Genomic DNA, 13,819 nt, shown 5'->3' with positions numbered 1-13,819 from the left:
AGTGGTTGAACAATGTGGGTTGTGAAAGGGACTTCTGCTATTTTTAAGCTGAGATTTTGAAACTGTGGTCCAGGTTCTGCAATTCTTGACCAAGTGAAGAGAAAGTTCCTCCAAAAGAGGCAGAACTTCTGCATATTCTTGGGCTCTAAAACACCAAAGCTATAATTTGGGTTTGTGAGGGGCTTGCATCTGTATGTTGCTGCTCTTCTGCTCTGTTGTTATGAGCCTTCCTGGGACTGGAAGATTACAGGAATTTTAGGTCTTGTCCTGCTTTGTTGCACTTTGATTAGAGGACCCTGCCTTAGGAGCAAGTGATTAACTGCTCCTATGTGTGATTGCAAAGGTTTTGGGAAGCTTTTATGCCTTTACAAACATATTTCCTTTCTTTTTTCCCTTTTTCTCACTAATCCCAGGTGATAAATAACTCAGGGCAGTACAAGAACTTCCAGATTGAGGTGAAGAAAGGCGGGTACTTCCTCCACGGCTCAAACAAGTCTTTTGCATCCTTAAAAGAGCTGATGGATCATCTGAAAGGACAAATCCTTCGGACAGACAACATCAGCTTTACACTGAAGAGGTGCTGCCAACCCAGACCAAGAGGTAACCTGGCCTTCAAGAATTTTTTTGTTGCAAGAAAATAACCTCCAGGAACAGGAGGGATTCTTAGTGTGTTCAGTTTGTGCCATGGCAAAGGAGGGTTGTAACCCTTGGTTTGGAGCTGTTTGCTCTCATTATGAGCTGCTGTTCACTCAATTCATCTTCATGAAGCAGCTTTTGGTCTGCAAGTGATGGCAAGAACAGCCTTGTGGCAGGAAATCATCTGTGAGGCCACATTTTAGGGGCTGGGACAATCGTGCACTTGTTGAACTCTTGATGCCAACACTTACTGAAGCTGTTTGCTCTGAACTACCAGTGTCTTGCAGCTGAATTTTGTGTGAAAGAGGAAACACAGTGGTGTGATTGTGTTGATCAGATAATGGTTTCCTGTTAGAACCAGGGGAAGAACTGAGCCATGGTAATACCTGATGTTCTGAGGGGTTTGCAGAGACACTGAGCACATGAAGAACACGGAGAATTATCTGGAGCAGGGGGAAATTGTACATTTTGACATTTGACATTTTGGTTACATTTTGATGACTGTGTTTGGAATAATATATAATAAAATGGGTCAGGGAGTTGAGTGCTCTCTTCAGCTTTTCATTGACATTAAGTACAGCAGGATTTAGTGCTGTTCCTTTTCTCTCTCTTCCCTGTTTTTTTTTCCTTCTTTTTGAATATATTTAATTGGTTATTCACTAAGAAGTTTAGGGGATGCAGAAATAAAGCAGCTTTTGCAGTGTGTGGTTATTATTGATGGTTTCGAAGTGCTAGGTGATGGTTTAACCCCAGCACCCATGCTCTGCTCCCAGCAGTGGGAAGGCTGGATGCAAACACACATCCAAATCCATCATCTCATAATAAATAATACCTGGAGGTCAAAATTCATGTGCAAAACTTCTGCATTTACCCTGACCAGAAGCAGTGGGGAGGAAGCACTGGGTTTTTGAGCCTTTTTCTTCTGTTCATTTCCCATTCCCCAGTTTAATCCAGTGCTCTGGGAACAGACTGTGTTTTCTCAGAGCACAAGGAATTTTGATGAGGGTAAAGAGAGGAGACTCCAGCTACTCCTTGCACACTGGAAAGGAGATGTACCTTTTGGCAGGAGGGAGTGTGAGGGATATTTTACTTCATGGACAGCAGAGATTTTGCCTCTCTCAGTTTTTCTTTGTGCAGAAAACACTATTGAGTTGCTTTTTTCAGCCCCAATATTGCAAATATTAACACTGTGTTTATACTATAAATATGTAGCTGTGCTTTAGTGAATTCTCTATTGAATGATGAGCAGAAGTCAGGTCAAAGTTTCTTTTTTCCCTCCAGAAATCTCCAACCTGCTGGTTGCAACTAAGAAGGCACAGGAATGGCAGCCCGCTTATTCCATGGGGCAGCTGAGTTTCCATTGGATCCGCAAGGAAGAAATCCTGCAGGTGGGTGCCTGGGCTGCTCCTGGAATCCCAGATTGTGGCAGCCACTGGTCCCAGTCACGTGACACAAAGTCACCCCATTGTGGCTGGTTCTGCTGCTCCTATTTCTCCTCAGCAAAACTTCACTGGAATCTGTATTAAATCCTCTGATTGCAGAATCCAAATGTTTGTATGTCCTCATGTGAAAAAAAAGATGCCTTTCACTAGAAATCGACTTGATACTTGAGCAGTTTTCTAATGTAAAAGAGGTGTTTCTATGGTCGTTTCACGAAAGTTTTAAGAGCTGTTTTGTTGCTAAATGTGACTGTATTTTTTTAAAGCCTGACTTATCAGAGAAACGGGCAACTTGAGGTTTAAGACAATGTCCTACAGTAAAAAAGGTGAAGTATTCAAAATCTCTGAACAATCTGAGCATTCAGATTTTTGTGTTCTAAATTTCCCCAAATTTTCTGATGGTTGTTCACAGTCAGTGATGCAGATCCACCTGAATAAACCTCAACACACAGTGGCTTGAGTGCACAAATCAGATTTAATGTTTCTAAAAAGAGCTCTTCAATCATCCCATTGTCGTCTTCTGTTAAATAAAAAGGTTTGGGGGTTTTTTTAGTTGCATCACTGAGTGTGCAGGATAGAAATGGTGGTGATTGTTTTTAAATGGGTATATTTACAGTCAGCATTCAGGCTTCCTGCAAAAATACCCTGAAGTGGAATCCTCTGTTACTGAGGAGGAAATTACTTACCCAAACAAAGCATTCCATTGAAATATTACTTCCTCTAACTTTTGGAAACACATTAAAGATCAGCTCAACAGCAGCGCATTGTGAATAAGAGGCCAGTTGTTATTTATTCATTTGTTTAGTCTGGTAAGGTTAAATCACAGGCAACCTGTTTGATGTTTCTGGAGGTAGAATATCCCAGGAGTTTAGGTGTTGAGGATGCTCAGAGATCATTCAAGTACAGAATAACTCACTGGCATTGGGTTCTCACTGTTATAATTTTAAGTCTGGATGTAGCTCAATCAATTGGAGAGACAGAGTAAAGTGCAGATTCAAATATTTGTGTAAAACTACCCTTGTTTGCTCTGTGTCTGAGAAACTTTTGGTGTGTTGTGTCTCAGGGTGAACACCTTGGAAGAGGGACGAGAACACAGATTTACTCAGGGATGCTCAACCTCAAGGATGATGAGAACGAAGGATATCAAAATGAAAAAGAGATTAAAGTCCTGCTCAAAGTCCTGGACCCCAGCCACAGAGATATTTCCTTGGTAAGTTGTTCCTTTTTGTGTGTCCTGCAAATACTGGGCCTTGTGTTGTCACTGAAAACATCAGGATAAATCAAACTCTATTTTTTTTAGGATTAGAAATTAGAACTAGTATGACTTTACTCCAGGCTTGGGTACTTAGGGAATGGCTCCACTTACATGCACAAGACTTTCAGAACTTTTCACCTATTTACACCTTTTTAGCAAACAAAGAAATGAATGTTTATTGCTTCTAAATGACATAATTCTCTTTATGAATTAGCATTCTATCTTCTATTGCTTATTGATTTCTCACTTCTCCTGCTAATTAGTCCACATTTTCTGTCTTTTTATTATCTTTTTCCCAGATAGGGAGTTTCCAGCACATGCTGAATTGTTAGTCTCTGTTAGTCTTTGTTAGTCTCTTCTTTATCTTCTGGTTACTGCAACATATCCTTGGAGGGCTATAAATTCTGCATTCCAGGTGTCCAGCTTTCAGCTCCCCCAGGCTTTGTTCATTGGAGCTTATCGGGGTTAGTTTAGCAAAATTAAAATTCCACGGATTTTCCAATCAAACTCTAACAATAGCTATGAAAAAAACTTTAGCTATGTGCTGCCTAAAGTGGAAAATTACACTGCTTATGATGAATACACTGTTTATGGTTAATTAAAACAATTAATTAAAAAGTTAATTTAAACCAGTAATTAAAAAAAATAATTAGGAAAGTTATATCATTTCCAACAGTGGATAACTCTGAAAAGTCTTTAAAAAAAGGGGTTGGGGGTGGGAAAATGCTGAAGGCACAGCTCGTGGTTTTAGGCAGTGGGATGGTACATCCCCACTACTGTTCATGTGGCTAAAAGCAGTGATTTCATAGTGATTTTATACAAGGTTTTGTTCCCTGACGCTCTGGATTTGTTAAACTCCTGGAATGCTGGCACCAGGAGCAGCAGTTCAGTGCTGACCTCTGTCCCCTTCCCACAGGCCTTCTTTGAGACAGCCAGCATGATGAGGCAGGTGTCCCACAAGCACATCGTGCTCCTCCACGGCGTCTGCATCCGGGACGTGGAAAGTGAGTCCGGGAAACATTCCCAGGAGCAGTTTGGGAAGGACAGGGCAGTCTTTGAGCTTGGCCCTGGCACAGGGGAGATGGGCTTGGCAGCTCTGCCTCTTGAGTTTTCTAGAGTGGAATTGGAACAGCAAAGCAGCTGCAAAGTCCTTTCTGTTAAAAAGTTTCCCCTTCCAACACTGTCTTTCAATATGGGTGATTCCCTAAGGCTGGAATGCCAGAGGGACAGTGACAGTGTCAATACAAACCAGTCTTTTGGTAGGAGGTTTTTCCCTGGGAAGGCTCTGCCCTGTGGGCTTTGAAATGCTTTGTTTGGGTTTACTGTTCATTTACTACATGAAACCACTCAGGCTTTTAATGTGGACTCTGGGCACTGAAATAAACCCTGAGGAGGGTGAAACAAAGACATTGGATAACCTCTGGCCTGGGAGCAGAGGGGACATGGTGACAGGCCCATGAAATGGCTCCAGACACTGGAGTACTGACTTGGTGCCCCTGACTTTGCAGATATCATGGTTGAAGAGTTTGTGGAGTTTGGGCCTCTGGATCTGTTCATGCATCGGAAAAGTGAAGTCCTGACAACTCCTTGGAAATTCAAAGTCGCCAAACAACTTGCAAGTGCCCTGAGCTACCTGGTAAGAGGCACCTTGGCAAAGGCATTGCCTAATTTTCCACCCAGGAAAATACAAGTGCTGAAGTGTGAACAGTATGTTTCCCTACTTCTCATTTCCTTTTTTCTCTTCAATTTTTTCCAAGCTTTTTGGATTTCAGCTTGGAGTATATTACAGTGATTCCCCATGGTTGGATATGCTGGAGCACTCACTGTTCTTTTCCAACTTTTCTGTAGGAGGATAAGGATTTGGTCCATGGGAATGTGTGCACTAAAAACATCCTTCTGGCAAGAGAGGGAATTGATACTGAATATGGTCCTTTCATAAAGCTGAGCGACCCAGGAATACCCATAACAGTGCTGTCCAGGCAAGGTATGGCCAGGAATGGGATCTCCAATGTGGTGGGGAAGGGGAAAGGAAGAAATATCATTTATACCAGCCAGAACTGGCTCTAGAATAGAAGTTATCAGCTTTTACAGGTCTGAGAACTACACAGTGGGTGCTTAAAGTATCAATTTCTCTTAAAAAAACATGTTACATCTCATGAGATAGGACAGAAGGAATCTGTTTCTGGATGGCTCCTTGTAAAAGCCACAGGAACATCCTTCTGGGAACAGGGATTTGAGAATCAACATTTCCCCAAAACTGGACAAATACTGCAGCTTCAGTTTATTTTAGTTAAGCAGCTGTTAGACTAATTCAGTTGAAGGCTGGTTTTCCACTCCTGATATTCACCCCACAATGTGGATCCTGTGTTTTATCCAAGAACGCGTTGAGCGAATTCCCTGGATTGCACCTGAGTGTGTTGAAGACTCCAAAAATCTCAGCATTGCAGCAGATAAGTGGAGCTTTGGTACAACCCTGTGGGAAATCTGCTACAATGGAGAAATTCCACTGAAAGACAAGACACTGGCAGAGGTAAAACCATGTTACACAAACTTTGCTTTGGCATTTCAGATCCGTCCCCTTTGGCACTTCAGTTCCCAAACCCTGTTTGAGTTCTTTTAGCTCACAGGAAACCAGCTCAGCTGGACTGGATAAGGGGCTGATCCCATCTGGATTGCCACAGGTTGCATTCTTGTCCTTACATCAAAAATTGCTAATTATTGCTTCAACCTGACCTTGTTGGAGCACAGCAACGATTGAACACAACTTCTGATGTGCTCACACTGGTCCTTTTCACAGAATCCCTGACTAGTTTGGGTTGGAAGGGACCTCAAAGCTCGTCCTGTTCCACCCCCTGCCATGGACAGGGCACCTTCCACTATCCCAGGTTGCTCCAAGCCCCGTCCAACCTGGCCTTGGACACTCCCAGGGATGGGGCAGCCACAGCTTCTCTGGGCAGCCTGTGCTGGGCCTCATCACCCTCACAGCCAAGAATTCCTTCCCAATATCCCATCTAACCCTGCCCTCTTGCAGTGGGAAGCCATTCTCCCTTGTCCCAAGTCCCTCTTCAGCTCTCCTGGAGCCCCTTTAGGCACTGGAAGGGGCTCTAAGGTCTCCCTGGAGCCTTCTCTTCTCTAGATGAACACTCCCAGCTCTCCCAGCCTTTTCTAACCCCTGTGCCCAGCGGGAAGCTGAGTGAGGTTCTCCCAGTCAGCTCCGTGGTTCTGCTCCTGTTTCTTTCAGATACCAGTTCCGCATGGTCTCCTGTGGGACACCATTGTGGTTCACTCTGAATCCTAAATAATTGAAATATCTTGTGCTGTTCTGCTGGCAGTTTGTGTTCATTGCATCTGTTCCAAATGTGCTTTCTCCCTCTGGAAGTTTTGCTGTGCTGGGAACATGATGGAGCAAGGCAGCGAAGGAAATGTCCGAGTGCCTGAGTCACTGCCCAGGCTGGATCAGGAACTCCCTGCCCTGGCTCCAGCCTCCTTCCTCCATGTGGGATAGCTCCGCAGAGCTTGGGAATGCACAAACCCACCCTTCATCCCCCCTGCCCTGGCGCTGGTACCTCCTGAGGAGCAGCCAGTGTGTCCTTGGCAAGCGTTTCCCCTCCGCCATTTGTCCTGGTACATGAGGAACATGGCAAACCTGGCAGAAAATAACTTTTGAAAGGTGAAATATTTTTAAAAAGTGTAAAGTGTGTTAAGTGGTTGGTCCAAACAGCACCAGATGCAGCACAACAGTAATTCTCTACTGGTAGGAGATCAGAGTTCCAGCTGAAAAGGGGGATTTCCTTGGCAAAGTTCATGACGAGTTACGGATTTAATGGTCTTCTGATGCAGAACGTAGAATCAGAGAATCATTTAGGTTGGAATATACCTCTTAGATCCCTGGGTCCAAGCATTCCCCCAGCTCAGAATTCACTCAGGAGTGTCTGTCTGTGCCCACAGAAGGAGAGGTTCTACGAGGGGCACTTTGTGCTGGCCACGCCGTCGTGCAAGGAGCTGGCAGATCTGATGAAACAGTGCATGAACTATGACCCCCACCAGAGACCCTTCTTCAGGGCCATCATGAGGGACATCAACAAACTGGAGGAGCAAAGTAAGGCATGGGGGTAGGGATCATGGAATCCTGGAATGGTTTGGGTTGGGAAGGACCTTAAGGATCATCTCATTCCAACCCAAGGCTGATTTATTTGGTTTAACTGGACACCTGACTTCTGTCTTCCCTGTTGGCTGTGCTGACAGCTGTGTTGTGTCCCTACAACAGGGACTAACCATGTCTGTAGATGCAGATGTAGTAAATACTCAGGGAAGCTGAGTAACTACTACAGGGTGGGAAGTACACCCAGAGAAAACTGGATCTGGAAGCAGACCCAGCAACCAACCCACAAAGTGAGGGAGGATCAGCAAGGGTTAGACTGGCCTGTAGGTATGGAGGAATTCCCTGTCAGAAAGCAGGAAAATTGTGACAGTGGGATAGGCACAGTAACAGCAGTAGACTGAAGTGAGCAAGGATGCCTTGGGGCATTGAGACGGAGGTGTCCATGCAGGAATCTGTCTAACCTGGGACAGATTTTTCTGCCCATTTTTTTTTCTGTCCAGACTTTTTCTGACCATGTTTTTCCACTCCTAGATCCTGATATTGTGTCGGAGAAGAAGCCCGTTACCGAGGTCGATCCCACTCTCTTTGAGAAACGGTTCTTGAAAAGAATCCGGGATTTGGGAGAGGTAAGAGGAATGTCAGACACAGAACACAGATCAGTGTGTGTGTGTCCCCATAGCCATGTGCTGTGTCACAGCAGGGAGATGTGGATCATAAACACCTAAAATAGTGCTTTAGTGTTGCTGTCAGTGAACAGCGTTCCCAATAATGCTCTTTTCTCTCCCAATTAGGGCCACTTTGGCAAGGTTGAACTCTGCAGATACGACCCAGAAGGTGACAACACAGGGGAGCAAGTGGCAGTGAAATCCCTAAAGCCAGAGAGTGGAGGGAACCACATTGCTGACCTCAAGAAGGAAATAGAAATCCTGAGAAATCTCTATCATGACAACATCGTCAAATACAAGGGCATTTGCACAGAAGATGGTAAATTGTGTAGAATATTAATACCATAAACTGAAAGCATAAGGGTTTTCCTTTGAAAAGAAAGCATTTTATAAATGTCCTGCCAGGAACAGGTTCTCCTGGATTGGTAGAGTGATGGATAATGGGATTCAGCTACCAGTGCTGCAGGCTTGTTCAAAATTGTTGGTATTCATGGCCTGGGAAGCATCACATGTGTGCAAACTAAACATGCTCTGGTTTTAGGAGGAAGCGGGATTAAGCTCATCATGGAATTTCTTCCCTCTGGGAGCCTAAAGGAGTATCTCCCACGGAACAAGAACAAAATCAATCTCAAGCAGCTGCTCAGATACGCGGTTCAGATCTGCAAGGTGAGCTGGGACCAGAGCTGTTGGATCAGTTTAATATCTAATTTAACAGAGTGAAGAGGAAAAGAGGTCAGGAACAAACCCATTCTCCTTTTCTGTCCCCAAGGACCTGAATCCTAAAGCAGTCTCTCCCCTGCTATGGGTGCTACTGGCACAAAGGTCAGAGGAGGAATAATTAGGACGTTCCCTTGCTTAAAAGTTGTTTTGAAAAGTTGTTCCTGCTGCAGAATTTGGAGTATTAGGAGGGAGGGCAGCACTTGGAGTGTGGGTTGGCAAGAGGGAAGGAGCAAGGTGCAAGTCTAGAGGGAGGAAGAGACATGAGAGCAGAGCGTGGTCAGACCATGTGAAGCATGAAGTGCAGAAAAACAGGGATTAAAATATTGGAGGACCAAGGATGACAGGCTTGCTTTCTTCTCTCAGGGAATGGACTACTTGGGCTCCTGTCAGTACGTGCACCGTGACCTGGCAGCGAGAAATGTCCTTGTGGAAAGTGAGAACAGGGTGAAGATTGGGGACTTCGGGCTCACCAAGGCCATTGAGACCGACAAGGAATATTACACGGTCAAGGACGACCGCGACAGCCCCGTGTTCTGGTACTGCCCCACAACCCACCTCCTGCAGCCACGCTGGGCAGGGCAGGGCCTGCTCTGCTCCTGTGCCCTCAGGCTTTGGGCATCCTCAAGGTTCTTCCTGTTTTTATGAGGCCCAAGTAAAGATACACTATGAGAACATGGAAAAGGCACCTGGTAGACTGTATTCTTGTGCCATTTATTTTTTCCTGCACTTAATTTTCCCACTATTTTGGTTTTTGTTTCCTTTAGTTTCACAGTGAGTTGTAACAGTTGTACCTTATTTGCTACGTTTTACTATTTACTTGTCATCCCACATTAACTAAGGTACAAGGACTCTACAAACATGGAATGTGCCTCCAGAGCTGGCTTTAATAATGCTGTCCCTTGGATCCCCAGGTATGCTCCGGAGTGTTTGCTGCAGAGCAAGTTCTACATTGCCTCAGACGTCTGGTCCTTTGGGGTGACGCTCTATGAACTGCTCACCTACTGTGACTCCGAGTCCAGTCCCATGGCAGTAAGTGCTTGTGACAGAATGGCTGCTGAAGCTGCTGAAATCCCATAATTTTAATATTTTTGGAAAAAAAGAGGTGGAATTGTAGAATCCCAGACCAGCTTGGGTTGGGAGGGACCTTAAAGCTCATCATTCCCCCTTCCATGGGCAGGGACACCTTCCACTGGACTGATTTACCTTAGGAAAACCACCCTTGTGGTTCTTTTTTTGTGCTGGCTGAGGGATGCCCAGCTGACTCTTACTTTTCCCACAGGAATTCCTGAAGATGATCGGCCCCACGCAGGGCCAGATGACGGTGGCACGGCTGGTGCGTGTCCTGCAGGATGACAAGCGTTTGCCACGACCACCCACCTGCCCAGAGGAGGTAAGGGACGGATATGGATGCTCCTGGAGCCAGAGCCATGTCCTTGGACACTGAATTAACACCAGAGGTCCATGGTGTTAACTAGGCCTGGCCACTCTAGTAGGAAAACCTTCAGCTATGCTGTGAAAAAGGCATTTCCAAGGTTTGGAAACATTATTTTAAGATGGTTTTTGATATTAACATTCCCAAGTTGGTGATGTCCCTTCAGAGGGGTTATGGACTTGCTGTAATACCTGTATCCATGAAAATTCAGTTGGAATCCTTCTAATTTTTGCAATACAGCCTTTCTGGGTGTGTAGCACACCTGTAGGTGAAGCTGTTAAGACCTCAACTTAAAAAAACCCCTCTGGTTTAGGTCCTTACTGATCCTGACCAACCTGAGGTGTTTCTGTTCATAGCAGTGGGAAGCTGCTCCTCTGTCTTTACTGGAAAACCCACTGAGATGTTCCTCTCCTTTAAAAATGTCCCTGTCCCTGTTCCAGGTGGACCAGCTGATGAGGAAGTGCTGGATATACAAACACGATGAGCGCACGACCTTCCACAACTTGATCCAAGGATTTGAAACAATTATGAGTAAAATGTAATTAATTTCTTTTATACTGTCAGTACTTAATGTGCATCAAAAATACGTATGGCCAAGGCTCTTTATTTTTTTTAACTACTGTAATTTGTACTCTGACTGGGCCCATGTGGGGAAAGGATTCTTTTGCCAACAGTTTTCCTTTTGAATTTTAGTTGGATCAAATGAATTTAAAGGTCTGGGAGGAAGAAGAGCTGCAGCTCCTTTGCTGCTTTTATTGCAGGGCAGTTTTATCCTTATCTGATGATGGTTGTGCCACAATTGGGACTGCCCTGATTGATGTGATGGTGTGAACTGAGTGTGGGGACAAAACCCACTGCAGTTCTCAGTGCCAGCTCTCACATCTCAAACCTGAGCCAGTGCATATAAGAAGGCACAATACAGCCATTTAATAATTTTACAGAGTTTTGAGGCAGTTTTAAAGTCTGCCTGACAAATATTCTTCATGTGCACTTACTTAAATGTTAGTAACAAAAAAACCAACTCTGGCATAAAAATGCAAAGCTAAAATTCTCAGCTCATCTTAACCCACCAGGCCACAGTTCTGAGCTCTTACATGTATTTAAAAAAAAAAGTGTTGTGTTCAAAAATACCAACCAAGACAGAGTGGAGGGGTGGGTACAGCTGTGCATTTCAGTGAAGTTTTTGGACAAACAGATTTGCTTTTCCTGTCTCCCCTCCCCATTACACACCTTGCCCAGTGAAGCTGTGTGATGCTGCTCCTCAGCTTGTGCTGTGGGTGAAGGACAGGAAGGGAAGGGATTAATGACACACTTGGGGATGGAAAAGAAACAAATCCATGTGCAGTACCTGGGGGTCATTGTCTAAAGGAAAAGAGAGGCCTGAGCACCCCAGGAACACCTGGGACACATATTCCTTAACTACCATTTGACTCCCAGCCCGAACCCATGTGCAGGTACCCAAGGAGAGCCCACGGGACCATTTCCCTCTGAGCAGCTCTTGCCTGTGACCCCTCAGGCTTCATCCAACAGTGGTTTAACTGGAACCTTCTGCTGACCCTAAATTTGGGCTATAATGTTTTCCTACCACAGTTTGAAAATGCTTTGAGGAGATACTTGGTTCTGGCAATAATAGGAAGATGTCTTTATATATATATAAATATATACATATCAAATTGTAATTATGAGCTCCAACGAGGTCAGATTTATTTTTACAGTGTTACCTGTTGTTTCTGTATGTCACTTAGGAAGCTGAATTAAATCTGTAAGCACTTTGTTACTCTTTATACAAACAAATTATTAAAGAATTTTTTTTTTCTCCATGTGCCTACCTTTTTAATCATAAATTAAAAAGAGAAAGAGCTTTTCAAATAAAACTTCCATACGAATAGTGGTCAGAACATGTTTAAAAACAACCTTTCCCTACCTTACCTGACTGAAGTAGTTCAGGACAGTTTTTCTCCCACAGAAAACCACTTTAAATATGTACCAACAATTTATTTTCATTGAAAAGTGTAACAAGTTGAGAAAGTTGCATATACAAACAGTTGGAACAAAATATTACAAGTGAATTTATCAATACATACAGGTAGAATCCCAGAAAGGCTCCTGTTCTCTATTTGTGCACAAAGGGTGGGCCAGTTCCAGAGCCCAGCAGCTGAGGGAGGAGGGATTGTAATTGGGATTTTTTGTTTTTAAGCTTTGAAAATACAGATCCTGATCACATCCCAAAGCCTGGAAGGCAAAGTTTAAAACATTTTTTTTTTATTTAAAAAAAGTCAGTATTGAAAAATGGCTTCAGTATTAACTAGGAAGAGTAAGGAAGGTTGTGGCCTCGGTGAACTCAGTCCAAATGGATTTGCTGCATGATTCCAAGGCAAAGGATTCCAAGGATTCCTTGGAATGAGGGCTGGCTCCTCCTTTACCTCTCAACACCGACTGCAAAAGTAAGGATTGCTAATCTTTAACTATAAAGACTGACAGCAGAAAAGAACAATTCTTAATGAATAAGCTAAAAATATAAGAAGTCTTAAAAAAAAAAGAAGGGAAAAAGGAAAATACACTCAATCTGGGAAACAATGGCTGTGGGTGGCCCTGGAAGAGCTGGGACACACCTGGCTCAGCTGTCCCACACACCTGTGGAAGGAGGAGGGGCTTCACCACACCCCCTGTGTTACAGGGGTACATCCACACACTGGAAATCACTGCCTCCCAGGAAAAGCTGTGGATTCTCAGCCTAAAAGCAGATAAAGGTTACTCTATTGTCCAACTGTCACCTATCCAAATCCCACTGAAAATTCCAAGGCAGCACAGTAAAACATCTTCCTTTTACCAGCCATTTATTGAGAACATCACCGAGGCTCTGGGAGTACATTTGGTATCGCTCCGTTCCAGGACTGAGAGGAAATATTAAAAATGCCAAGGCTGTAAATGCAGAACTCTTAATCCTGGAAAAAGTCAGGTTGGAAAAAAACCACACATTCCGAGTTAAAAAAATACAAAATAATTACTATCAAGACTTCCTCTTTTAAGTTCCTCAGCCTGAGGACTGGAGAAAGGATCAGCTTTCCTTCCTCAGGGATTTATTGCTTTCAGCTGGTGGAGCTGCCACAGCTCCCAAGTCACTGTGCTCTGGCCCTCAGCTGCTCTGTGGGGCAGGTGACAAAGCCAACACTGTCCCCTCTTCTCCCAAGGGAAAGTGAGACCACCAAGGACCAGCCACCCCTCACATACATACCGTGTCCTTGGATGTGCCGTGACAGAGGGGGCTCCTCCTGGGCCACCACAACCACCCAGGGAACAGGATGACGTGTGTGGAGTTAAGGCAGCAATAAATAGCAGAAGTCCAGGCCTGCCTTGTCCCCTCCAGGCAGGAGGGAGGGTTCCAGGCTCAATACACACGTTTTTTTTTGAGGGAGGACTCTGTGTAACGCACTGTGGATCCCGGAGCCGGGAATTCCACAGGGCTGGGCTCCGGGGAGGAAATGAGGTACGAGGAGCTGCGCTTCTCACTCCGGGCTGGAGTCACCTGAGGGCAAGAAGAAAACAAGTGACATGAGCCACAGCAAACAC

At 44.5% G+C, this 13,819-nt stretch overlaps 2 protein-coding genes across 2 annotated transcripts in view; one reads left to right on the top strand and one right to left on the bottom strand.

Annotated features, from left to right (window-relative positions):
• JAK1 (Janus kinase 1) overlaps window positions 1-12,069 on the top strand; it is a 51,690-nt gene extending 39,621 nt beyond the window's left edge. Inside the window, exons 11-25 of the mRNA XM_027694505.1 lie at window positions 414-600; window positions 1,918-2,024; window positions 3,139-3,285; window positions 4,247-4,334; window positions 4,839-4,966; window positions 5,179-5,314; window positions 5,709-5,860; window positions 7,279-7,429; window positions 7,964-8,058; window positions 8,224-8,416; window positions 8,639-8,763; window positions 9,181-9,353; window positions 9,729-9,846; window positions 10,097-10,207; window positions 10,690-12,069. Coding sequence (XP_027550306.1) covers window positions 414-600; window positions 1,918-2,024; window positions 3,139-3,285; window positions 4,247-4,334; window positions 4,839-4,966; window positions 5,179-5,314; window positions 5,709-5,860; window positions 7,279-7,429; window positions 7,964-8,058; window positions 8,224-8,416; window positions 8,639-8,763; window positions 9,181-9,353; window positions 9,729-9,846; window positions 10,097-10,207; window positions 10,690-10,791 — 2,013 coding nt within the window. The 3' untranslated portion in view covers window positions 10,792-12,069. The remainder of the gene's footprint in view (window positions 1-413; window positions 601-1,917; window positions 2,025-3,138; window positions 3,286-4,246; window positions 4,335-4,838; window positions 4,967-5,178; window positions 5,315-5,708; window positions 5,861-7,278; window positions 7,430-7,963; window positions 8,059-8,223; window positions 8,417-8,638; window positions 8,764-9,180; window positions 9,354-9,728; window positions 9,847-10,096; window positions 10,208-10,689) is intronic.
• A 157-nt stretch (window positions 12,070-12,226) lies between these two features.
• Window positions 12,227-13,819, bottom strand: part of RAVER2 (ribonucleoprotein, PTB binding 2) — a 28,196-nt gene continuing 26,603 nt past the window's right edge. Inside the window, exon 12 of the mRNA XM_027694506.1 lies at window positions 12,227-13,775. Within this exon, the coding sequence (XP_027550307.1) occupies window positions 13,638-13,775 (138 nt within the window). The 3' untranslated portion in view covers window positions 12,227-13,637. The remainder of the gene's footprint in view (window positions 13,776-13,819) is intronic.

Source organism: Neopelma chrysocephalum, unplaced genomic scaffold (assembly GCF_003984885.1).
Source record: "Neopelma chrysocephalum unplaced genomic scaffold, ASM398488v2 Primary Assembly neopelma1_97, whole genome shotgun sequence".
In the NCBI taxonomy this organism is placed as follows: domain Eukaryota; kingdom Metazoa; phylum Chordata; class Aves; order Passeriformes; family Pipridae; genus Neopelma; species Neopelma chrysocephalum.
The sequence above is the reverse complement of the archived record's forward strand: the minus strand, read 5'-3'. Positions and strand labels throughout refer to the sequence as shown.